Below are 26,993 nucleotides of genomic sequence, written 5' to 3'. Positions count from 1 at the left end.
CGGACAGGCGCGTGAGGCTTCAATAATCGTCAAGAAATTATTGAAACACCGCTGCTACCATTGTAATGACCGCTTACCCTGTCGTAATAACCGCGGCCTCTATTGTAATAACCCAATGTTCCCCAGTATTAATCCTGTTATCTTGTGATCTCTCATAATCGTAATATACGCTCTCTGTTGTACATCTCTGTCTCTCTCCACTCAATACCCCAGCTTAACACTGTTACAGTCCAGCATGACCCCTCACTGGACTGCCACGTATGTAAGAGGAATATTGAATGAGGAAGATACACCAAGGACAAGGGTTATTAGTAAAAAAAAAACAATAACAAAACACATTTACACTGCCACCACCTTCCTGACCAACCATACCTGAATGTGTCAATCACCGATCCCCCAGGAAGGCAAGGAATCAGTAACCATGGGACTCCGGGTAATATGAATTTCAGTAATAAATTTTGAAAAATTAGTTTGTGTAATTTACGTTGCTAATTTAAATCCAAGGGCAACTTTAGTATCTATTAATAGTAGGAGAACATGGGGGCTTCCAATACAACACCTAAAAAATGACAAAGTAACAAAATATATCAAAGGGGAGTTAAGTGAATACCACTGGACAAGCTATACAATTTATTTTATGAAACATGTAAATTAAGACAATTTGAACACATCGCCTATTCTATTTCCCTAGAGGCACAATGGATATTTACCGAGGACACAAAACTCAGCGTGCTACTATACCTTAAATACCCGCACTACGGCCACGATGTTGATGGCTGCCCTCAGCCCCGAGGATACGGGCTTGCGGCCCTGTTCCTAATACACTCCCAAGACACACTGATGAAATTTAGTTTTTCCAACTTATTGCTGGGAAGGATTACTCCTCCCACCATCTAATACAGCCCCAGGGCTCCACCCATTATTTTGGCACTGGCCAACCATTTAACACGTAGGCCTGAGGTCTGGCTCTCTAGGGCCAATAAGGACTTGGCCCTTATCTCAGGCCAATCACCTTCACTGATCTGTCGTGGAAAGCTACATGAATTCCTGAAGATTGAGTCAGCTCTCCCCAGCTAAAGAGAAGGGGGACAAGGCGCGTCTATGGAGCCCAGGCACCTGCGAGCAATGTTTACAAAACTGATATGGTCACTGCTTGCATCACAAGCGGGGATGTTTCTGGCGGGGGAGAAAGAAACAATTGCGCAGCGCGTCCCGCGGCGTTGCGCGGGCAGTTTGGGGCCGTATAAATACGGGCGCACAACGATAATTTATGTTCAAGCCTGTCTCCTCTAAGATAGGAGTAGGGACATTTGACTCTGCCTGGTATGGGGAAGAGCCGCTGCTGAGAGGGACAGAGAGGGATGAGAGGGGGTGGAGAGGGAAATATCTGAGTGGGGAAGTTGAGTGGGAGAAGCCAAGGTATCCACGACCACCCTACCCTCAGGTCAACCTCTTGACCCTGACAAATGGGCGACAGGGGGGGGGGAAGAGGAGAGGAGACGAATGACGGCCAAGGGGAGGGGAGAAGGAAGGAGGGGACAGGGAGAAGGAAAGGAGGGGAGAAGGAGAGGGAAAAGAGGGGAGAAGGGAGAACCAATGATCTGAGCCCCAGATCATTACACTTTGCCTCAAGACGAAGCTTGGGCTGATCTCTAATTTGCTACTTGGGTGGAAAGGGAGGGATTAAAACTGGAAAGGGTGTAATCTTTTTTTTTTTTTTTTTTTTTTTATAATTTTTTTTTATAAATTTTTATAGTAGTAGGAAACGACACAGATCGAAGCCGTTTTGCTTTTTCCGACGGCTTCGATTTGAGTCGTGTGTTTTTCGTTGCCCCGGTAAGATTAAACGGCTTCGATTTGAGTCGTGTGTTTTTCGTTATCCCGCTAACCCACGCACAGGCATAGCCAATGGTCAATGACGTCACCAGCAAGCCGCGCAGCGTTCCTGCACAGTAAATAAACGATAAAAATATAGAGAGAGTTAATATATATAAATATTTAGGCATATATGTTGGATATACCCATGAGAGTTTGGAAGCTGAGATGAACAGACTGTTGGGTCAATGTCGGAAGAGATTACAACCTCTGAAGGCTTTGGCATGCTGTGGAAAGGGAGTGGGAGTCTCTGTGCTACGAATGTTATACTTGAGTACTGTAAGATCTCTTATTGATTATGCTGCACCCGTCATTTCTTGTTTTGGTAAAGGTAGGATGGGCAAGTTGGAGAAGGTACAAAATGAAGCAATGAGAAGTCTCGAAGAAGAGAAGCAATGAGAAGTCGAAGTCTTGCAGTCTCGAAGCAATGAGAAGTCGAAGTCTTGCAGTCTCCGTGGTGTAGTGGTAAGACACTCGCCTGGCGTTCCGCGAGCGCTATGTCATGGGTTCGTATCCTGGCCGGGGAGGATTTACTGGGCGCAATTCCTTAACTGTAGCCTCTGTTTAACGCAACAGTAAAATGTGTACTTGGATGAAAAAACGATTCTTCGCGGCAGGGGATCGTATTCCAGGGACCATAGGATTAAGGACTTGCCCGAAACGCTACGCGTACTAGTGGCTGTACAAGAATGTAACAACTCTTGTATATATCTCAAAAAAAAAAAAAAAAAAAAAAAAAAAAAAAAAAAAAAAGAGAGTATATATGAATAAATTATATTATAATGTTATAAAGTATGATGTTATTACAGAGTGTGTTGCTGTGCCCAAGAGAAAATTTACACCACCATGGGAGGATTGTAATGTAGATGTAGTAATTACTCCCTTGCATAAGAAAAAAAGTATGTATGAAATAGGAGAGCTGAGGGCAACATAGGATTGTATAATTAGAAAACTGCCTACGGAAAACACTCTACATGTATATTGTGATGGGTCAGTAGCTAGGGATGGGAAGGCAGGATGTGGAGTCTTGATCAGGGAGTACACTGACATCGGCACTGTAGATACTGTTATTGGACGCCGCTTAACTGACAATGTCTCTTCAACGCAGGCTGAACTCCAAGGTGTATTAGCAGGATTACAGGAAGTAGTCAAATGTGGTAAAAATGCCTGCTTCTTTATTGACAGCAGAGGAGCGTTAGAGTCTTTAAATAGCAGACGCCCAGTATATCAGAATATTGTGATAGAGTGTAGAGAGAATGTTAAGAGACTAGAAAAAACTGGGTATAAAGTAAGATTCATGTGGATCCCTTCACATGTGGAAATACTGTTGAATGAGGTAGTTGATGACATAGTGAAGAGAGCCACTGAAAAAACTCTTGTTGATGTTGTATGTCAGTTAACCTTGAAACAAATAAAAACAAGACTCAACTTGATTCAGGAGGGTGAAGAAATGATAAAGAGAATGGCAATGGTGGACAGTAGTAACACACTTAAGAATTATTCAATAATAAATACAAATTCGTCCTTCACTTATGGTAAAGGAAAGTCTACTTGGAAGGATTCAATTTACATGAGATTACGATTAGGATATAAATATATCTGGCAATACGGTGTTGATGTCAGTGAAAAAGATAAGGAGTGTAAATTATGTAGTATGCCGTACGCCCACACCTTAACATTATGTATTAGTGTCACCTTATTGAAAAATATAAAAATAAGGAAATAAATAGTGTACCACATCAAATTGTTTGGATGTGTGATAATGGTATAATAGACAGTATACTTAGGAGCTACAAGAATTTTGCCCCAAGAATGTAACAATTATATGCTGTACTTGCTGTATGCAATGTTAAATGGGATTCTTGTACTGTTATATGTCTATTTGTACTCACTGAATTTGTGCGCCCCTTGAGGGACTTGAAGTAGAGGGGGGTAGAAATGGCCTAAACTACTCTATCCCTTTGAGATGTATTTATTGCTTATCTCAATAAACATACTTGAACTTGAACTTGGGTGTAATCTCCCACGGTGCAGGAAAGTGCCGTTGTTGTTTCTCTTGGTACAAATCATGAACCTGATACATTCTGAGTTGAGTTCCAGGTTTTGTTATCCATTTGGAACAATGCTGATCTTCAATAAAAAAATTCTGGAGGGCTTCTGTGCAAGGGTTAGGATGAGTTAGCCTAAGCATTTTTATACCAATTTGACAGTTAATTTCAATAACGCGATCAACAACGCTCGGAATATTAAGTATCTTTGTGGTACGAGGGCACCCAAGGATTATCCTCAAGGCTTCGTTCTGCAATTTTTCAATCCCTCCAAGCTTTCTTTCAGGCATTAAAGCAAGCAGAGGTGCAGCATAATCCACTAAAGATCTGATGTATGCAAGGTACATCATGTTGACAATTCTGACATTGGCACCATAGCCTGAGTGATAACCTGCAACAGCCTTGAGAGCTCGGAGCCTCTCTTTATACTGACGACAGAGTCTGAATACAACAGGACCATACAGTGGCACCTCAAGGCCAAGGTATTTGAATCTGTTTACATAGCCAAGCTGGGAGCCATCAGACAGTTGCATCTTGCGAACAGCTCCTCCCTGCCTGGGTGGGCGCCGATTTAGTATCTTTCTGCTGCTGTTTTCTCTGCTGAGATAATTAAACCTAGCTCCTGACATGAGTCTAATACAGAGTTAAGAGTGTTCTGCGTGTTAGCATACCCAGTGGAGTGTATCATTATATCATCAGCATAGCTAATGATGTGGACGTTGAGTTTGCTCGGTATAGAGTTTAACAGCTTGTTTATTAAGATATTAAATAAGGTAGGACTGAGGACACCACCCTGCGGGGTACCTAGTTCAAAGTCTCTTGTTACACTCCTATGCCCCTGGAAAAATACAGATGACTTCCTGTTGGATAAGTAACCCCTGATCCAAGAAAGAAGCCAACCACCAATATTCATTTTTTTTTTTTTTTTTTTGAGATATATACAAAAGTTATTACATTCTTGTACAGCCACTAGTACGCGTAGCGTTTCGGGCAAGTCCTTAATCCTATGGTCCCTGGAATACGATCCCCTGCCGCGAAGAATCGTTTTTTCATCCAAGTACACATTTTACTGTTGCGTTAAACAGAGGCTACAGTTAAGGAATTGCGCAAATTGTTAAGGAATTGAGCATTCTTGCAAGCTCACTCAAGATAACATGTCTATTTGCAATATCAAAGGCATCATTTTCATTTATTATTATTATTATTATTATTATTATTATTATTATTATTATTATTATTATTATTATTATTATTATTATTATTATTATTATTATTATTATTATTATTATTATTATTATTATTATTATTATTATTATTATTATTATTATTATTATTATTATTATTATTATTATTATTATTATTATTATTATTATTATTATTATTATTATTATTATTATTATTATTATTATTATTATTATTATTATTATTATTATTATTATTATTATTATTATTATTATTATTATTATTATTATTATTATTATTATTATTATTATTATTATTATAGAAAAAGGGAAAGCGTGATATAAAATCCTTTGAACTTGCAAGAAGCGACGTCTCAGAGGCCGCGGTGCATGATGGGATATTCACAACACAAACACCATTCGGTACTTGTTTACTGTGGGCTGCTACCTTCCACTGATTTTTCTCAATTGATTCTTGCTTACAGACACGGTGCCATGGGTAGACGAAGTATAAATACCACCAAGAGTGGTAAATACATGAATCCAACAGATCAGGCCCGTAAGTAAAGTATACAAAATATATACTGTTATGTCAAATAGAGCGAGAGTAAGTAATACTGTATTTGTAATACTATGCTTTCTGTAGTAGTTTATTATTTTTAATTAAACTGAGAGCTGTAGGCTATCCAGGTTACGGTCATTTCCTCTAACTTCCATCTTCCGCCTTACCTAAGGTAAACAAGTTAACTTAACCTAGCAAAGGTGAATGGAAAGCAAAGGCTTGTTCCACATACTGCAACTGTTTACTGTTGGTTTTTGTATACTAATAACTGCACCATACAGTTTAAATTTTGTGTATTGATGAGCCATTTGTACACCTTCATCATACTGTTAGTTTAATCTCTGAGCCTGTATTTAATGTATTCATATTTCTTAGATTAGATAAATGTTCTAGGTTCACATCTTTATATATGATGTGATATATATCTCATCACATGATATATTTTACACACCAGTGGTGTGTAAAATAGCCACAGCCACAGCCTTCAGTATATGAAATGTCTGAACAGTTACACAAATGTAGAACAGTTTTCTTTGTGAAAGTACAATACCTGTCTCTCCGAGATACCCAATCTATCAAGATTTAGAAAATGGAGTTTAGATCTAGGTCTATATGGTCTTTGATCAGTGATCAGAGCCAACATTTTTTTTTGTTTACAATAATTTCTTTAGGATTAATGCATACTATTAGATTAGTCAGGCTTGTGCAAGGCCAGATTTGGTTTCAAGTTAGGAAGGGGTTAAGTTGCTGATCTCTTGACAGTTTTTGTACATCAACACACACAAAACTATAGCACTTACAGCAATGCATAAAATTAAACCATACATATGGCAGAAACTTTCAATATTCTCTCAAAACAATATCGAAATATGAACTGTATCTAATAGAAACCTGTTAGAATAAATATTGTATTATGATAAATTTGTATGATTCAGTGCATAGTTCCTATGAAAATCATAAGGTAATTTTTTTATTTTAAATTTAGTTGGTTATATTTGCTTTAATTTAATTTTAAATTTGCAGTGGCCTGTAACCATCTATATAAAATCAAAATCAAAATATTTATTCAGGTAAAAGTACATATAGAAGATGAGCTACAAACATAATGATGGATTTATAGATAGCACTAGTACATACAATACCTAAAGCCACTAATACGCACAGCGTTTCGGGCAAGGTGTGGGGAAAAAAGCACTTGGACTAAAGCTTAATACTAATTGAGATTAAAGTATAAATTCTGTAGAAAATGGAAAAAAAGGGGGGAGGAGACATGGCAGAAATCAGCAATTATACAACTTGGTCAACAAACAGTATTGTTTGAAAATAGTAAGACATGGGTTGACATTTACGAAGGTAGGTAGGTTACATGGAGTTTATTAAGTACAACTTAGTTTTCCTCTTAAACTGGTAGAGAGATTTTTGACAATGATTGGGAAGGTCATTTCACATTCTGGGTCCCCTTGATTTGTAGAGCATTTCTAATTTGGTTAAGGTGCACTTTTGGAATATCAAATAGGCATTTGTTTCTGTGTGGTGCCCATGAGTTCTGTTACAACCTTCTAGGAAGCTTTTAAGGTCAGGATTGACATTACAGTTCAGAGTTTTAAATATATAGAGTACACATGAGAGGATGTGCAGTGACTTAATGTCTAACATATTAAAGGATTTAAGTAAGGGGGGGTACTGGGTATATGTCTTGCAACATCAGTTCGCTCAAGTTATTTATTGCAAATTGTATACAGTTGTCAAAAATTATTGCAGTTACCAGCACAACTTGTTAATTTTTAAAATTATGGAACCTTTACAGTGGTAATTCATGCCACTCAAATTCCATGAATTACTGCATGCATGGCTCTAGATTGTATTGGAAAACTTATTGCTAAAATAGGACTTGGTAACAGCAATGAGATATAAAAAAATGAATTCAAGCTAAGAAAGAATATAGCAATTCTGAAGAACAGTTCTGAAGTTCCCTAAATCATTAGGGATCACAAATGATGTGATCCCTAGTGATTTGTAATGCAGACCAGTCAAAGTACTGTACTGTAGGATACATCAACTGTGTTACCCTTATCGTCAATCATCATAAAAGGGCTGAGGAAATTCATTAAAAACAGCCTGCCTGTTGCACCACCAAAGAATTCTCTGCTTCCGCAGGTTGGCTGTTAGATAAGCAGTCAAAGGTCATAAGGATTTTTAGTGAGAATGAGGAGCCATGAGGAGAATTCAAACCCACACACTTGGTATTCCCAAGTCCATGCCCTAGACCAGGCATGTCAAACTGAAGATCCCCCAAGGGCCATATGGGTCACATTTGTGTTATTATTAGGGCCACACACCACAACACGAGGGCCACTCACCACAACATGAGGGGCCACACACACATGACAACTAATTGAAGTCATATAAAAATTGTTGCAGAATATTTTTATTACTTAAACTTAGAAACATACAGTGTGCACACAAATGGTTTAGTGGCTAGCCACGTGCATGAATGAAAAGTAATGAAGTAGTTTAACAAAAAAAAAAAAAATTAAACGGCAACATAGACTTCTTTGCAACAGCAACAAATACATTGTACAAAAATTACAACAGTTCAAAATGAACATTATTTACGACAATTCAATAATTTTTAGTGTTTTGTTCTGAGGCTTGACACCTCTTTTTAATGACAATTTTTGCTGTCTGACTGAAATGTCTGTGCAATTCCCACTTTTATCAGAAATGACAAGTGTTGATCAGTCAGCCTTGTTCTCTGACAAGTTTTTGTTGATTTCATGAAGGTAAATAACTGTTCACACACACATAGGTAAAACCAGACATTGCCATAATCCATGTGGTAAACTTTCTGAAGTTTTTAAACTTCAGAAAATTAAGTTTTTAAGGTATGAAAAGAAACCAGGTATCCCAACTTCAAGATACAGTACTTTGCTCTGAGTGTAGAATCCGACTGCATTTCTAATAGTTCTATCTGCAGGCTTTCTTCTGCCTTGGTAACATCAAATGTGAATGGTGTTGAGAATAATGGAAAGTTATATTTAAAAGATGAGAAATCATAATATCTTTCTTGAAATGCCTTTGACAACAATTCCAGGTGACTGTCATACTTACTTAGCAAAGCTAAATACAGACTCAGTATTGGCAGTGTTTTTTAGCTTTTTGCACTTAAGGAAATGAGTCTTAGTTTTGTAATGATGCACTTGATGTCATCATACAACTGAGTGATGAGTTTGTTTTTACCTTGTAATTTCAAATTAAGTTTAGTTAATTGTGTAGTAATGTCCATAGCAAAAGCCAGATCCTGGAGCCAGCTTTCATCTTTTATTTCCTCTGTGTTTTGACCTTTCATCTCCAAAAACATAATTATTTCTTGTCTCAACACAAAATCTTTTCAGCACTTTGTGACATGACAGCCAGCGGACTTCTGTGTAGAATGGTACATCGGTAAACTGATTATCCATATTACCTCTGATATAGTTCACTGTCTTTGTGACTGAACTAAGTACATGATCCAATTTTAAAATCTTTAAACACAAATTTTGCTAATTAATAATGAAGTGAAAATATGCAAATGATGAATCTGGATGCGAGTTTTCTATTTTTATTCGTAACTTGGCAGCAACACCATTATGACTGCTAACCATATTTGCAGCACCGTCGGTAGATAAGCATACAAGTTTACTCAAATCCAAGCCTGCTTAATCAAATCAAATCAAGCATGAAGAACTGCTTGAACTGATCCCCATGCATGACACTACAGCAACCCAGGAAATCTTTGAGAAAGTCGAGCAGGTTCTGCATGACTTCTTACGAACAAGTCATGCAGAACCTGCTCGACTTTCTCAAAGATTTCCTGGGTTGCTGTAGTGTCATGCATGGGGATCAGTTCAAGCAGTTCTTCATAAATATTAAATTCAATGTCACTGGCCCTGATGAAGACCGCAAACTGTGCTATTCCAGTGATGTCAACAGTCTCATCAATAGCAATAGAAAATTGTTCAAATCTTGATGATGCGGCCTTCAACTGTTTCAAATCACCTGACATTTCATGAATCCGTTCAGCAACAGTGTTCCTGGTTTATGAAATATCTTTGAATAAATGTGCTTTCTCTGGACACACAATTTGAGTCGTTTTTACAAGGCATTGCTTTACAAAATCTTCACTGTAAGATTTCCCACTCATGGCTATCATTCGGCCGAGTTCATAGTTTGCAGTAACAAAAGCGACATTCCCTTTCTCAATTTTCGTAAAACAGGTCTGTTGCTGTCTCAAGTTAGTCTTCAGTTCCTTCCCGCCAAACACACACCGAAACTACAACGTTGGTATAACGTTCAAACTAGTTTTAACACCTCCTAACCAGTTATAACAACCAATATAGCAAGTTGTAACAACATTCTAATACGTTATAAACACATTAAGCCAAGATGTAACAACTTTATTACAAGTTGCAACAAGCAAAAAATAGAGACAGTTTCGGTTTGTGTTTCCAGGGTTGAGTCTTGAGACACGCATTGGGCCTTCATATTTATTGTAAGATTCATGATTCGTTTTGTAATGTCTTTTCAAGCTGTATTCTTTTTGCGTGGCAATGCTGTTGTTGCATATTAACCCTTAAACTGCGCATGGTGTACTGTATATGTATAATCGACAGGGAACGATGGTACCATAAGTTAAAATTTTCTAACTTGTTCTAACGCTTTCAACTTATTTTGTGCATAATCTACTAGGCAAACACTCCAACTTTGTCTAAATGATCATCAATGTAATTTGAAAAACTAGGAAATTAAAAAAAATTATAAAATTTAATATTGAAAATTTCAGATTTTCAGATCAGCTGCAAAAATATTAAATATCACCAATTGTTCATTAACCCTTAAACTGCGCAACACGTTATGTGACGGGTTGGAGTACTACGCAAGATTTAAACGGCCCGCAGACACATGGGGTTCACCTCACCTTCATCAGGGCTCTTGTAAACAGACACCATTAAAAAAAAAAATCGTGGACCACATTCCTGGGTGTGAGGTCCTCAGTACTGAATGAGCCACCAAGGCTGACGTACACAGCATGAGTTCACCACACTGTTGTTCAGATTGTGACCACAGCATCGCCTAAAAATTCCATAATAAATACATGCTATTATTTAGCGATGATAGTATTACAGAAGACTCCTGACTGTGATAAAAAGGACCAGGATTCTGATAATAGCAGGGCTGTTGTGATAGATAGCACTGTAGTGGGAGGAGTAATCTTGGTGGGGAGGGAGGTGGCATTGTCTGCTGACTGTGTGTGACCACCTTTTACTGTCTGGACTCACTATACCAGCTTAGTTGTTCGCTATGGGGAACAAAACATGCAGATACTTATATATAACGTCTGTATATATAGTATAGTAAAGAAAACCAAAAACAGTATGGTGACGGGCGAATTTTGGCGAGTCAGGTAAGGTGAGGGAAGGAGGGAGTGAGTGACAGCCAGTGGTGGGCTGCCACTCGCTGCCACTGCCACTCAGCATACCAACTTAATGGTTCGTTATGGTGAACACAAATGTAGATACTTATATATAACGTGTATATATAGTGTAATAACAGCAAAAGGAGTGTGGCGAGAAGCCATTTTGGTGAGGGAGGTGGCGAGATCTGCATGATTTGTCATGCTGGGTAAGGGTGGCCACTATGCTTTTTGCAACCCGTTCTCACACTTGCATACAGTCAATATTGGCTTATTTAATATGTGCATATGTGACATACTAATTAATTGTGAATATTTTATTTTACCATGAAAAGCTTCATAGAAAACACCGACCTCACCTAACCTTCTTAGTATGTTAAGATAAGCATCTTATTGCTTCTTATTTACAATTATTACTTAACCTATCAATGGTATAGGTTAAGTAATAATTGTAATTAAGAAGCAATAAGATGCTTATCTTAGCATACTAAGAAGGTTAGGTGAGGTCGGTGTTTTCTATGACGCTTTTCAAGGTAAACTAAAATATTTACAATCAATTAGTATGTTACATATGCACTTGCTTATAGTCAATATTGGCTTATTTAATAAATGCATATGTAACATACTAATTGATTTTGATGACCAGACCACACACTAGAAGTTGAAGGGACGACGACGTTTCGGTCCGTCCTGGACCATTCTCAAGTTGACTTGAGAATGGTCCAGGACGGACCGAAAAGTCGTCGTCCCTTCAACTTCTAGTGTGTGGTCTGGTCAACATACTTCAGCCACGTTATTGTGACTCATCGCCTGCATACTAATTGATTGTAAATATTTTAGTTTACCTTGAAAAGCTTCATAGAAAACACCGACCTCACCTAACCTTCTTAGTATGTTAAGATAAGCATATTATTGCTTATTAATTACAATTATTACTTAACCTATACCGTTGATAGGTTAAGTAATAATTGTAAATAAGAAGCAATAAGATGCTTATCTTAACATACTTAGAAGGTTAGGTGAGGATTGGTGTTTTCTATGAAGCTTTTCAAGGTAAACTAAAATATTTACAATCAATTAGTATGTTACATATGCACTTATTAAATAAGCCAATATTGACTATAAGCAAGTGCGAAAACGGGTTGACTTTTTGGGCACTATACCAGCTTAGTTGAACAGTTATGTTGAACAGAACATGTAGATACTTATATATAATGTCTGTATATAGTGAATAAAAGCAAAAACAGTATGGTGGGAGGAGGATGTGGGCGAGTGAGGATTCATTGAGGGAGGGAGTGGCAGTGAGAGACTGACTTTCAGATGTGGTGGCCACACCTCGCTTCTTTTTGACTCGCAGTATCAACTTAGTGGTTCATTATGGTGAACAAAACATGCTGATATTTATATATAACCTGTGTATATACTGTAATAACCAACAAAATATTTGTTTATTGTTTTATGAACACAATACAGTAATTGAATCAATAATATGCACACCATAATTTTGAATACAGCGATGATTTATACATGTTATTATATAAATATATCACACTACACACTGTTGAATAATATTGCAGGCAAAAAAACAAAGAAAAATCAATCAGAGACATTGAAATAATTAGGTAATTCTCTTTGTGGCCACTCCTGCCTGACAGCTAGATAGGGCTGAGCAGACCGCCTCCGACGCATGTCGAATCGGCGCCTCTTTTTTTTTTTTTTTTTGCCAGCACTTCCCCGCCCTATAGCGGGCAAAATATGCCACTTACGATTTTTTTATCATTTTTCCTGTGATCAGGGAACACAAATTAACAGGTTTAGAAGAAAAAATAATTTTTTTTCTGGGGGGAGCCCCGTCGGCTCCCCGGAGCTATCCCAGGCTGATATGCTAATGTCAGACTTTGGCATCAGTCATGTGTATGGAGTTCTTAGGCCTACCGGGGACCATGGCCAGAACCGGGCCCCCTCAGAGAGGCAAGGGGAGCAATGGCCTATAGAAGCCCCCGTGTAGTTGGAAGCATTCTATGTCTGCCATCGACCGGAACAGGCACCCAGAAAGGTAAGCGCCCCAAAACAAACCCCTATTCTGGTTAAAATTGCTACCAAAAACCAAACTAGTGGATAGAACTCCCCAACCGAAAACAAGCAAACTAGTGTGACGTCACACACTGCCGCGCCGCTGTCTGCGCAGCTCCCCCCTCCCCGGGAGGGGGAAGGCGGAGCCCCAGACCCCCCGCGCCGGCTACCCACACCTCAGTTCTTGAGGCTGATGCTATAGGCGATGGTCGTGTGCTCTGGCTCCGGTGTCGCTACTGCACTGTGCTTTGCGTGTGGTGTTAGTTTTGTGGGTGCGAGAGCCAGGAGTTATCTTCAGTACTCGGGCTGCATGCGCCTAGGGCTGCCTTCCCTAGGTGCCCTATAAGTACTGCCCTTGGGGCTTGGGGCCACCTTCCACAGGCTCCTCGGGGTCTGCCTCTGCTGGTCCGTTTTACCTTTCGGTTTTTCGGCCGCCTGTTGGGCTCTTGGGTGTTCTGTTCTCCCTTGTTACCGGCAGGTAAGAGGCAGTTTGCACTGGTAGGGGCGCAGGGTGCTGCTCAGCTTGTATTTCCCGACATCGCGGCCGGCTCTGTTCCTTGGGGTTCGCTGTCCTCTTGCGGGGTTTTGTTTTTCTTTTTGTTTTTGCCTGATGGGGGGTTCTGTCATTTTATTCAGTTTGTATTTGCCCTTCCACTGTTCTCCTCGGTGGCGCCCCCTGCTAGGTCCCCGTGAGTGTACACGTCCCTGGGTTTTCAGCTTCAGAAGTTTGCTTGGTAGTTTTGGGCGCCGGTTTGCAGCACCCTGCCTGGGACTACCTGAGCGTGAGTCCTCTTAAAGTAAACGCTCAGGACCCTGGGAATCCCCTAGGGGGTGCGTGGGTCCGATTGATGTGACCCCGGAGTCCCCACTCGCTGTGTGCGAGTTTGAGGGTTGCTCGGTCCCCTTGTCTCAGGGTGACCCTCATTGTTTTTGCCTCTGCCACGCTGCCTGTTGGGTCGGTGATACTTTCGACCCTGAGTCCTGTGAGTGTTGCTGCTTGCTTGTGACTCAATTTACCCAATCCTCTGATGATTCTATTCGGGTACAGGCGGCACGTGCGTTGCAGTCTAGGTTTCGTCTGTTGCAACGCGCTCGGTTGGTTGCTTCCCCGGATGCCCCGGGGCTGCCCCGGATGCCCCGGGGCTGCCCCGGATGCCCCGGGGCTGCCCCGCTTTGCTTTTCGAGACCCGGACTTGGGGGTGGGGGTCGCTTCGATCCTGGTTCAGTCCGCACCTCCTCGTCCTTCCCCTTCTGTTCGTTCTGGTCCCCCGCCCCTGCTTCCGGCCCCGAAGCGTCTGAGGGTTTCGGGGTCGGAGCAGGGGTTACTTGATCTCGAGACTCGGGCAGCTTCGGGGGTTGCCCCTTCCGGGGGGGCGGCAGAGGCATTCGAGTCTTGTCTCCCGGCCGAAGCTTCAGGGTCTGACCAGTGGGCCCCCCTTCCTCCAGCTTTTCCGGCTGCTCCGTCCTTGTCTTGTGGGGTCGGGGCTTGGGGAGAGGACTCGGCCTCGGGTCCTGTGGTGACGGCCCTCGAGGCTGGGGAGGGGCTGACTTGGGGGCCTTGGGCCCCGCTGGACCCCGCCTGGGTTTTTCTTCCCACTGAGCGGGGCTTATTGTTACAAGGAGTGGGGTTTTCTTTTCCCCCCTCTGCGTACGAGTTGGATTTGGTGTCAGCCCCTCCCCGGGTTCGGTTCCGTGTTCCCCCGGGTACGTCGGTTCCGTCCTTCCGGAGGTTTTCGGCTTATCGCATCCAACCTGGTGTGGTGCGAGCGGCCTTTGCAGCTTACCTCCTGCGTGACCCGGATTATGCCTCGGAAATGGATCCGTCCACGTTCAGGTTTGGGGACTTCGTTCCCTTTCTGGCTCCGTTACGAGGTTCCGGAGTCGTCCTGGCTAGCAGACTGCCCCTTGTTTGGTCTGGATTCCTGGCATTCCTTCTGTCGTTCCCGCACGCTGGAGTGGTGGAAAGCTTCCACGGTGCTTCAGGTTTTCCTGGGGGGTGAACTTGAGTACCTGATTGAGTGCTTGTTTGCCCCTGCCCTTCCCTGCGATGTGGGCGTTATTCAGCTCCATGTGCAGGTTCCCTCCCTTTCGGCGGCGCTCGTTGCGGAGGACTTGCGCACCCGGGGCCTTTTGTGTTCGGCCTTGCGGTTCTTTTCCCTCTTGAAGCTGTCTTCGGATTGGCTCATGGAGGATGTGAGGACGCTTGGGTCCGTCCCAGGGTCCGGCACCTTGTCCTCGGCTGCGCGTTCGTCGGCTGCCTTGTTGAAGCTGTTCACGCCGATTTTGCGGGATGCGGTTTCCCTGTTCTATGCTTCCCGTCTCGCGTGTCGGCAGGCGGTGCTGGGTTCCTCCGTGGAATCTGCTTGGGCTCTGGCTCTTAGGCGTTCTTCACCTTTTTGTCCTCTCCTGTTTGGGGAGTCGGCCGTGGCGCAGTTTATTCAGGCTGCGTCGGCGGCTTGTCGTCCGATGTCGGACTTGTTGGTTTTCCAGGGGTCCCGGGGTGGGTCTTCCCGGAAAGGTCGTGCCAGGACTCGGGGTTCCTCTCGTCATGGTAGGCCTCTGGTGTCAGGTTTGGGGTTGGCTCCTCCTGCGGACCCTCCCTCGTCTGGTCGGCGCGGTGTTCGCGCTGTGCGGGGTTCTGGGTCTCGTAAGGGTCGCCGGCCCTTTCGCGGTTTGCCCCCTTGACGGGGCGATGGGGGGGCGGCTTGCGCTGTTCGCCCGCGCCTGGTCCCACGATTCGTGGGCCTTTCGGGTCGTGTCTCGCGGCCTGCGGTGGCGTTGGGTGGCCCCTCCCCCCTTTGCGGGGTCGGGGCTGGCAGGGCAGGTTTCTTCCCCTGCGCTCTGTCGAGTCGTCTTGGAGTGGTTATCTTGAGATGATTTCGGGGCTTTTTAGTGTCCCCGCGGCCCGGTCCTCGACCAGGCCTCCACCCCCAGGAAGCAGCCCGTGACAGCTGACTAACACCCAGGTACCTATTTTACTGCTAGGTAACAGGGGCATAGGGTGAAAGAAACTCTGCCCAATGTTTCTCGCCGGCGCCTGGGATCGAACCCAGGACCACAGGATCACAAGTTCAGCGTGCTGTCCGCTCGGCCGACCGGCTCCTCGTGGGTACGCTTGGGCGTCGTCGAAACGACGTCGTCCCTCAGATGGGTTTCCCGTCTGTTTCCGGTTCCGAAACGGGACTGCGCGGACCTGCGGTTCATTCTGGACTTGTCCCGTCTGAACTCCTGGGTTCATTGTCCCTCCTTTCGGATGACTACGCTGTCTCAGGTTCGGCTCCTCTTGGAGCCGGGAGCTTGGATGGTGTCCCTGGACCTCCGGGACGCTTATTGGCATGTCCCGATTCATCCGCAGTTCAGGGACTGGCTCGGTTTTGTTGTGGGGCGTCTGAGTTACCGCTTTCGTTGTCTCCCGTTCGGGTTGAACCTGGCACCTCGCGTGTTCACGCGCCTTACACGGGTTGTGGTGGCTCGTTTGCGTCTCCTAGGTGTTCGGGTGTTGGCCTACCTCGACGACTGGCTGGTTTTGGCTCCCAGCCAGTCAGCTTGCTTGCTAGCCAGGGATTTGGTTCTTTCCCAGCTCGCCGAGTTCGGGTTCTTGGTGAACTGGAGGAAGTTCCATCTGGTTCCCTCTCAGGTTCGGACTTGGCTGGGTCTCGTGTGGGACTCTCGAACTGCCTCCTTGTCTCTCCCTCCGGAGTCTCTCCTGCGGCTGCGGTCCCGCCTTCGTCTGTTTCTGGAGGGCCCTCAGGTCACCCGGCGGTTGCTCGAGGGGCTGTGCGGGAGCCTGAACTTCGCGATGGTGGTCTACCCGCCGGGTCAGGTTTGGCTTCGACGGCTGTTCTGGTTCCTTCGGGGTTCCTCCTTCCGCCTCTCTCGCGATCGCAGAGTTCGACCCCCGGGGGCCTTGCGTCAGTTGCTGCGTCACCGGCTTCCTCTTCGGGTTTTTCGGGGTTCAGTGCCTTGGCGCCTACCTGAGCCCTCGCTCGATGTGTACACGGATGCGTCGTCTCTCGGCTGGGGTTTTGTGACCAGTGCTCACCAGGCCGGCCAGGGGCGTTGGGATCCGTCGAGCTCACAGCACGGTGCGGGAGTTCGCGGCAGTGTGGTTTGCTCTGGGGAGGATTCGGGTGGCCCGCGGATCGACGATTCGGCTCCATTCGGACTGCTCTCCAGGTGGTTCATTGCCTGAACCGCGGGGGTTCGATGCGGTCCTTGTCTCTTTGGGGTTGGTCGCTTCGGGTGACTCGTCTGCTGAGTTCTCGGGGTTTGGCTCTCCTGGCAGGTTCACAGTACGGGGCGTGTCCAACGTCTTGGCCGACTGCCCTGTCTCGCTTCGTTCCCCGCTCCACGGAGTGGACGGTCGACGACGAGTCCTTCCGTTGGCTTTGCCAGACGTTCGGGCGCCCTGAAGTGGACCTCTTCGCGTCGGCGTGGTCGGAGCGTCTTCCCGTTTATGCGGCGCCCTTCCCCGATTGCGAGGCCGTCGGGGTCGATGCCTTTCGGCTAGACTGGTCGAGGTGGGGGTTCCTGTACCTCTTTCCCCCGGTTTGGCTGTTGCTCCAGGTCCTGACTCGCTTAGAGACTTACCGGGGGAGAGTTGTCCTTCTGGCCCCTTGGTGGCCGGCCCAGCCTTGGTTTCAGGCGCTGGTTGCTCGGTGTCCGAACCCGAGGGTTTTCCCGCGGCTCCGCCTCTTTCAGCAGATCGGGCCGGTACGTCACGTAGCTGGTTCGATCTTCTCCTCGAGTCTTCGCGTATGGTTTTTTTGACTCGAGTCTATCATCATCTCTATGGTGATCAGGTGGCCTCCTTGTTGGTGTCCCACCTGAGGGCTTCTTCTCGGTGGCAGTATGAAGTTTCCTGGCGGTCCTTCTGTTTCTTTTTGCGTCTTCGTCATGTTAGCTCCTTGTCTGTTCGGGTGGTCTTGTCCTTCCTCTCGTGGTTGTTTCAGGACCATCATCTTATGCCAAACACTGTCGCTTCGTATCGTGCGGCGCTGGCGGAGCCGCTTCAGCTTGCTTTCGGTATCGATGTTACGCCTGCGCCGTTTCGCAAGCTGTCTCGTGCATTGTTTCACCTCCGGCCTGCTCATGCGTCACCTGAGCCGTCCTGGTCTTTGGACAGAGTGCTCGCTTTCCTTTCGTCTCCTCGTTTCGTTGTGGCCCCTTCGGTCCAGGATTGTTTTTCCAAGGCACTTTTCTTGTTGGCTTTGGCCTCTGGGGGTCGGGTAGGGGAGCTTCATGCTCTCCTCCGGCGCAGGGGTTTCTGCTCTTTTGGTCATGGTGATTGTTTTGTTCGTTTGCAGCCGTCTCCTTCTTTTCTGGCGAAGAATGAGACTGCTGCGTTCCGGAGGGGTCCATGGGATGGTTGATGCTTGGTTGGTCAGGCCGGGGGTGCATCATGTTTTGTGTCCGGTTGCGGCGCTTCGCCGTTATTTGCGCGCCACAGCTTCTGTGTCCGGGGACGCGCTGTGGGTTGATCCGGTTTCCCTTCTTCCCTGTTCGCGGGTTTCGGGTCTCTCAGGTCGTCCGCAGGGTTATTAGGTCCAGCCAGCCTGCGGTCTATCCTCGTGCCCATGACGTTCGTAAGTTCGCGGCTCTTGCTGCCGTCTTTGGGAATATGTCTTGGTCTGATATTCGGGCGCGGGGATTTTGGCAGTCGAACAGGGTCCTGGCTGCTCGTTACCTTGTGAATGTCCCTGGGCCTCGTCGGGCCTGTGTTGCTTTGGGTCGGCAGGTTGCAGCCAGTTGTCTCGGCTTCGAGTTGAGGGGTGAGCGACGACCGCCTCCCGGGTAAGTCCCTCTTTTTCTGTCTGTGGGTAGTTAGCTCCGGGGAGCCGACGGGGCTCCCCCCAGAAAACCAGCGTTGAATGTAATGAAACGCCATTTTCTGGGTGAGTCCCGGAGGCTCCCCTGGCATCCCTCCCTCCCTCCGGTCGGCGGTTTTTCGCATGTTTTTGACATCCAGCCTCAAGAACTGAGGTGTGGGTAGCCGGCGCGGGGGGTCTGGGGCTCCCCCTTCCCCCTCCCGGGGAGGGGGGAGCTGCGCAGACAGCGGCGCGGCAGTGTGTGACGTCACACTAGTTTGCTTGTTTTCGGTTGGGGAGTTCTATCCACTAGTTCGGTTTTTGGTAGCAATTTTAACCAGAATAGGGGTTTGTTTTGGGGCGCTTACCTTTCTGGGTGCCTGTTCCGGTCGATGGCAGACATAGAATGCTTCCAACTACACGGGGGCTTCTATAGGCCATTGCTCCCCTTGCCTCTCTGAGGGGGCCCGGTTCTGGCCAGTGGTCCCCGGTAGGCCTAAGAACTCCATACACATGACTGATGCCAAAGTCTGACATTAGCATATCAGCCTGGGATAGCTCCGGGGAGCCTCCGGGACTCACCCAGAAAATGGCGTTTCATTACATTCAACGTTGGTTTTTTTTATGCGCATGGGGGTGACAATGGCCAAATAGCCCTTAGCAACACAAGGGTAAAGTGTTATATGCTCTCAAACTAGTATATGATCTTCATTTTAATAGATTTAGAATATAGATTTTCAGTTTAGTTTACTGTAAAAAATCATCAGGATGGCATATGAAATATGCACCAAATTCAGACAACAAAATTTATAACTCAAAACATTTAGAGTTTATGAAAAATCCATTCTAATAGGATTGTAGAACAGACAGCGGCGCACACTATATGTAAAATTGGTGAGAATCGGTCAGAAACTAAAGCTTTTGAAACTGGCTCAATGTTGAAACTCTAGTTTTAGAGATACTGTAACTGTAATTGAAGTTGAAGTTATCGACAATGTATAAGGTAGTTCTAATTCATTAATTTTCTTCTATGTTTTAACAAACATTGTTTGGCATTCGTACTCGAATATGTAAAAGTTGTAGGTCAATTTGTTTATAGATATAGGTTATGCTGCATAACATGTGAACATAACATGTGAAGAACCTCACACACTCACAGCTCTGTGACAAGAGAGAGGAAGCTTAGCTTAGCTGCCAATACACACACATCGTGTCAGCAAGGCGGGCAGCCCGCCTGCTTTCATAACTCACACTATATTTCTGATTTGTAAACTTTACCTTCACATGTGCCTCTCCATCCTCTTTACCCTGCCCCCTCTTCCCTCCCATAAAAAAAAGGTGTAGTAATGTTTAGTATTTTTTAGGTAAGGAGGCTAGAAAAAGAGAGCTGAAAAAAAACAAGAAACAACGGCAGATGGTTCGAGCAGCAGTACTTAAGGGAAAAGACCCATCACAAATCATCATGGAGATGGAAAAAATTGACAGTATGGGTATGTATAGTGCAGTATTAAATATTTAATCTATAAAGAGTGGAAACTACACTTGTTGAATAATACTTTGACTTTTTTCTTTTTTTTTCTGTGGGGAGCCCCTACGGGTCCCTGGAGCTATTGGGCTAATGTATGTTATATTAGACTGGGACATTAGCTATGGAGTTCAATCTACCAGGGACCACGAGCCAGAACCTGGCCCCCTTCAGAGAGGTTTCAGGGAGCAATGGCCCTGGAAAACTGCCCTTGTGGTTGGGGATTTTCCTTATCTACCATCGACTGGGGTTAGGCACCCAGAAAGATAGGTATAACAAAACAAACCCCCACATGGTAAGAAACTAATAACAAAAAACTGAAAGGGAGGTAGAACTCCCTCCAATCCCAAGGAAACAAGCAAACAAGCAAATGTAGCACTACTGCCGTGCCTCTTGTCCACGCAGCCCTCCCCTCCCCGCGCCGGCTACTCAGGCTTTGAGTTCGTAAGCTAATGTGAACCGGGACAGACGCTTCTCTGCCCTCAAATTCCTTGGTGGTGTTTTGCCTTCGTGGCTGCCAGTCTGCTGTTATTGTTGTGTGTGGTGGCCAGGAGTTACTCATCAGTACGGGGGCTGCATGCACTTAGGGGCTTCCTTCCCTAAGCACCCTGCGAGTACTGTACTGTACTTGGGTGGTTAGGGTTCTCTTCCCTGGGACGTTCGGGAACCATTTCTGTAGTGGTTTTTGCTGCTTGGCATTTACCTTGCCCTTGAGGCCAGCTGGGGTTTTGGGGCCCTTGTTTGGCCTTGGGTAGGAAGTGGTATCGTGTTGGTTGGAGCGTCAAGGTGTTGTGCAGCCTGTCTATCTACGTGGTGGCCAGTTCCTGTTTCCTTTGGGGGACGCTGTACTTGTGTGGGGGTTTTATTTAATTTTTTTTTGTTTCAATTTGCCTGGTGGGGGTCTGCCTAGTGTGGCTGTTACAAATGTGTAGCTTAGTAACTGCTCTGTGGGTCAATGCTTAAGGTAATGGAGTACCAATTAGTGAGGTTAGGTAAGACCCGGCCCTTGGGGAAAACAATTCCCAAAAAGTATTAATCACTGTAAATAGTCTGCAATCTAGAGAGATTAACCTCCCACTACAACAAGGTAAAAAGGATACTCCTGGTGGAAAACCTTAACCACTGTGCTGCTCGGCCTCTAAATATGGCACCCCCCCTGTGCGCAGGAAATAAATTCTCCAGGCGAAAGCAAATAGCTTCGCTCTATTTGCTCTCGCCTGGTCCCACGATTCGTGGGCATTTCGGGTTATTTCCTCCAGCCTGCAGTGGCGTTAGGTCGCTCCTTCCTCCTTCGGGGGGGTCGGGGCTAGTAGAGCAGGCCTCTTTTCCTGTGCTCTGTCAGGTCATCCAAGAGTGGGTTCGCTTGGGTGTGGTTGAAACAACAACATCCCTCAGGTGGGTTTCCCGCTTGTTTTCAGTTCTGAAACGGGACTGTGCGGATCTAGACTCATACTGGACTTGTCTCGTCTGAATTGCTGGGTCTTTTGCCCCTCTTTTCAGATGACCACACTCTCTCTCAGGTCCGGCTGCTTTTGGCGCCGGGTACCTGGATGGTGTCTCTGGACCTCCAGGACGCGGACGCATATTGGCACGTCCCAATTCATCCAGGGTTCAGGGACTGGCTCGGTTCTGTCGTGGGGCAACAAACTTACCGCTTTCGTTTCATTCCATTTGGCTTGAATCTGGCATCCTCGAGTGTTCACACATCTTACCTGGATCGTGGTGGCCCGGTTGCATATGTTAGGAGTTCGGGTTCTGGTTTATCTCAATGCCTGGCTGGTGTGGGCACCCAGCCAGTCTGCATGTCTGCTCGCCAGGGATTTGGTTCTTTCCCAGCTCACCGGGTTCAGGTTCTTGGTGAACTGGAGGAAGTACCATTTGGTTTCCATCTCAGGTTCGAACTGGGAAGCCTGAGCTGAACCTGAAGTTGGGTCTTGGGTGGGACTCTCGGACCACTTCCTTGTCTCCCTCTTGCGACTGCTGTTACAGCTGCGGTCCCGCCTCCGGCTGTTTTTGGTGGGCACCCTGGGTCACATGTCGGTTGTTCGAGCAGCTGTGCGGGAGCCTGAACTTCGCCGTGATGGTCTACCCATCGGGTTGGATCTGGCTTTCGGCGGATGTTCTGGTTTCTGCGGAGTCTGCTGAAGACATTGAAAAACTACAAGCAGATGTCAACAAAGTTTTCGATTGGGCAGCAGAAAATAACATGATGTTTAACAGTGATAAATTTCAGGTACTCAGGTACGGCAAAAATGAGGATCTGAAACATAATACAGGGTACAAAACACAATCAAATCTTCCCATAGTAGAAAAACAGCATGTCAAGGATTTGGGAATAATGATGTCTGACGATCTAACGTTTAGGGAGCATAACCAAGCAAATACAGTATTGCGTCAGCCAGAAAAATGATCGGATGGATTATGAGAACTTTCAAATCCAGGGATCCCATCACAATGGTTGTACTCTTCAAGTCACTTGTGTTGTCCTGTCTCGAGTACTGCTCAGTACTCACTTCCCCCTTCAGAGCAGGAGAGATTGCTGAAATAGAGGGAATACAGAGAACATACATAGCACGCATAGACGAGATAAAACACCTAAATTATTGAGATCGTCTAAAAGCTCTCCAAATGTACTCTCTAGAAAGGAGACGAGAGATACCAAATAATATACACATGGAAAATACTGGAGGGCCAGGTCCCAAATCTACACAGTAAAATAACAACGTACTGGAGTGAACGATATGGAAGAAAATGCAAGATTGAACCAGTGAAGAGCAGAGGTGCCATAGGCAATCAGAGAGCACTGTATAAACATCAGAGGTCCACGGTTGTTCAACGTTCCTCCCAGCAACTATAAGAAATATTGCCGGAACAACGGTGGACATCTTCAAGAGAAAACTGGACTGTTTTCTAAGAGAAGTTCCGGATCAGCTGGGCTGTGGTGGGTATGTGGCCCTGCGGGCTGCTCCAAGCAACAGCCTGGTGGACCAAACTCTCACAAGTCAAGCCTGGCCTTGGGCCAGGCTTGGGGAGTAGAAGAACTCCCAGAACCCCATCAAGCAGGTATCAAGTCGTCTCTCCCGCCGCGCTCGTGATCGATGGGTTCGGATCCTGGGAACCTTGCATCGGCTGCTGCGTCGCCAGGCTTCCTCTGCGGGTTTTTCGGGGTTCTGTGCTGTGGTGCCTCCTCGAGCCCTCGCTCGATGTGTTCACGGATGCCTCGTTTCTCGGCTGGGGTTTTGTGACAGGTGCTCACCAGGCCGGCCAGGGTCGGTGGGGTCCATCCTTCCGTCGAGCTCACAGCACGGCGCGGGAGTTTGCGGCAGTGTGGCATTCGCTTCAGAGGATTCGGGTCGTTCGAGAAGCAACAATCCGGCTCCATTCGGACTGGTCTCTGATGGTTCATTGCTTGAACCGTGGGGGTTCGATGCGGTCCTTCGTTCTTTGGGGCTGGAATTCGGGTGACTCATCTGCTGAGTTCTCGGGGGTTTGGCCCTCCTGGCGGTTCATGTTCAAGGGGTGTCAAACCGCCTCCCGGGTAAGTCCCTCTTTTCTTTTTTTGGTTAGGTAGCTCCGTGGAGCCGTAGGGGCTCTCCACAGAAAACCAGCGTTGAATGTAATGAAACGCCATTTTCTGGGTGAGACCCGGAGGCTCCCCGGCATCCCTCCCTCCCTCCGGTCAGTGTTTTTTTTTTTTTTTTTTTTTTTTTGCGTTTTTGATACTCGGCCTCTGAACTGGGGAGAGTTGCCGGCGCGGAGGTCTGGGATCCCTCCGTCCCCCTCCCGGGGACGGGGGGTTGCGCAGACGGATGCGCGGTGTTTGTGGTGCCTTCATACTGGTTTCCTTGGTCTTGATTGGAGAGTTCTGTTGCTAGTTCGGCTTTTGGTTTGCAATTAATTAATCAGCAGTAGTTAGTTTTGGAATTCCTACCTTTCTGGGTGCCTGACCTGGTAGATGGCAGACAAAGACTGCTTCCAATTACACGGGGGTGTCTTGAGGCCTATTCCTCCTCGTGCCTCTCTTGAGGGGGGCCAAGTTCTGGCTCTGGTCCCTGGTAGGCCTAGAACTCCTTCGATTGACTGTTGCCACGGTCTAATATATACATATCAGCCCGGTATAGCTCCGGGGAGCCTCCGGGTCTCACCCAGAAAATGTCATTTTATTACATTCAACACTGGTTTTTCCCTCCTTGTTCCCAGCTCCAGACCGTCTGCGGGTTTCTGGGTTGTGGTGGGGGTTTAGTTGGTGCTGAGACTCGGCAGCTTCAGAGGCTGCCCCGTTCAAGTTGGGGATGGAGGCATTCGAGCCTACTCCTCCTGCCGAGGCTTCTGGGTCTTACCTGCGGCCCTTTCTTTGCTGCCTTTCCCCTGGACTCTGTCTTTTCTTTAGGGGGTAGAGGGCATGAAGGACGGCTCTGCCACGGGGCCTCTGTTGCGGGTTCCCAGTGCGGTGGGGGGTAGGGTGCCAGCTAGCAGTTCTGGGGCTATTTGCCCCTACCTGGGTTTTCTGCCTTCTGGGCGGATTTTCTTGTTCCTCTCATCTGCTTATTATCCTACATTTGCTAGCGTTTTCAGATCTCTTGCCTCAGCCGTGTCTCCTTTTGTTATGGTGGCCGTGTTCTTTCTGCAGGTCACTTCAACACCTGGCCGCCAAGGTGGCGCTGCAGTTTGTTTTTATGTGCCTGGGTGTGTGCGCTCACATTTTGGAGGCAGGTTTTTCACCTTCCTTCGGAGGTTTTATCCTTCCTTTGCCGTTTCTCTGCTTTGCTTTCTTTTTCTAGGGTGTTCTTCCCTTCTCCTGTTCCTCTGTTAATGCTTTGGTGTTGGTTTTCCTCTGGTTTTGTGTTTTCTGCCTGTGTTTGGATCTGGGCCTTGGGGGTTTGGGCCCAGTGTCCCTGGCCGTTGGCAATGCTTGCTCCCACACCTTTTGTCCCTCGGTTTTTGGTATGTTACTGACTAGTTTCACTGGGGCTTTAGTCTGGGTAATGTGTTTTGCGCTTCCTTAATGTGGTGCACTTCTGCCGGCAAATGTGGTTGTTTAGCCTCCTCCCCGGGTTCCTTTGGTCTCTTTGGTTTTGTTCCGGAAGTTTTCTTCCTCTCGGTTCTCATTATAAGGTTCTGGAGACTCTTGGTTACCTTCTATGTGCCCCGGTTCTGCCTCTTCTGGGATTCCAGGGTTTTCCTGGCTTGCAGATTGCCCTTCTTGGGTCTTGGCACGTGTTTGTGGTCGTGCCAGGGCTTTGGTTTTGTTGTCAAAGTGGGCCTTTGGGGCAGCTTTTGTGCTGTCTCCTGGTGATTTCTTCATCTGACCGGCGCGGAGCTCTCTCTGCTCGCCAGTCGGCTGCTTGTCTTTTTCTTTTATTTATTTATTTTATTTTATTTTAATTTTTTTTCTTGGAAGGGGCACAGATCCTTTCGCTGTTGACGTGGCAATGGGGGAGGCAGCTGGGTCTGTTTGCTCGTGCTTGGTCCCACAATCTGTGGAAATTTTCGATAGTGTCTTCCAGCCTGTGGTGGCGTTGGGCGGCTTCTTCCTTTTCGGGGAGTTTGGGGCTGGCAGGACGGGCTTCTTCCCTTGTGCTTCTTCAGGTCATCTTGGAGTGGGTGTGCTTAGGCATGCTCGAAACAACCCCATCACTCAGGTGGATTCCCGCCTGTTTCCAGTGCCGAAACGGGGACTGTGCGGATCTGCAGTACATTCTGGACTTGTCCCGTCTGACTCCCTGGATTCCTTGCCCCTCCTTTCGGATGGCTACTCTGTCTAAGGTCCAGCTTTTGTTGGAGCCGGGTGCCTGGATGGTGTCCCTGGACCTCAAGGACACTTATTGGCATGTTTCTTTTCATCCAGGGTTCAGGGACTGGTTAGGTTTTTTGGTGGGGGGTCAGGCTCACCATTTTCTTTGCTGTCCTTTTGGTTTGAATCTGGCACCTCGTGTATTCATGCATCTTACCCGAGTCATAGTGACCTGTCTGTGTCTGCTAGGGATTCGGGTTCTGGTCTACCTTGACGACTGGCTGGTGTGGGTTCCCAGTCGGTCTGCTTGTCTGCTCGCCAGGGGTGTGGTTCTTTCCCAGCTCGCCGGGTTCGGGTTCCTGGTGAATTGAAGGAAGTCCCATCTGGTTCTGTCCCAAGTTCGGACCTGGCTGGGTCTTGTTTGGGACTCTTGGACTGCTTCCTTGTCTCTTCCTCTGAAGGCGTTGCTGTGGCTGCAATCCCGCCTTATGGCTGTTTCTGAGATGGTCCCGGGTCACTCGGCAGTTGCTTGAGCAGTTGTGCGGGAGTCTGAACTTTGCCATGCTAGTCTACCTGCTGGGTCAGGTTTAGCTTCGGCGTCTGTTCTTGTTTCTACTGGGACGCCCCTTCCGCCCCTCTCGCGATCGCTGGGTTCGTCCTCCAGAGGCCTTGCATCAGTTACTGCATCTCAAGTCTTCCTCTTCGGGGTTTTCGGGGATTCAATGCCTTGGCACTT

The 26,993-nt window shown here is 46.4% G+C and overlaps 1 protein-coding gene across 1 annotated transcript in view; it reads left to right on the top strand.

Moving 5' to 3' along the window:
• The first annotated feature begins 5,485 nt into the window (after positions 1-5,485).
• The window catches only part of LOC123768227 (WW domain-binding protein 11), a 35,960-nt gene continuing 14,452 nt past the window's right edge, over positions 5,486-26,993 (top strand). The window contains exons 1-2 of the mRNA XM_045758685.2: positions 5,486-5,663; positions 20,363-20,488. Of these exons, the coding sequence (XP_045614641.1) occupies positions 5,495-5,663; positions 20,363-20,488 (295 nt within the window). The 5' untranslated portion in view covers positions 5,486-5,494. The remainder of the gene's footprint in view (positions 5,664-20,362; positions 20,489-26,993) is intronic.

Source organism: Procambarus clarkii, chromosome 59, assembly GCF_040958095.1.
Source record: "Procambarus clarkii isolate CNS0578487 chromosome 59, FALCON_Pclarkii_2.0, whole genome shotgun sequence".
In the NCBI taxonomy this organism is placed as follows: domain Eukaryota; kingdom Metazoa; phylum Arthropoda; class Malacostraca; order Decapoda; family Cambaridae; genus Procambarus; species Procambarus clarkii.
Note: the sequence above shows the minus strand (reverse complement) of the source record. Positions and strands in the feature narration are given on the sequence as shown.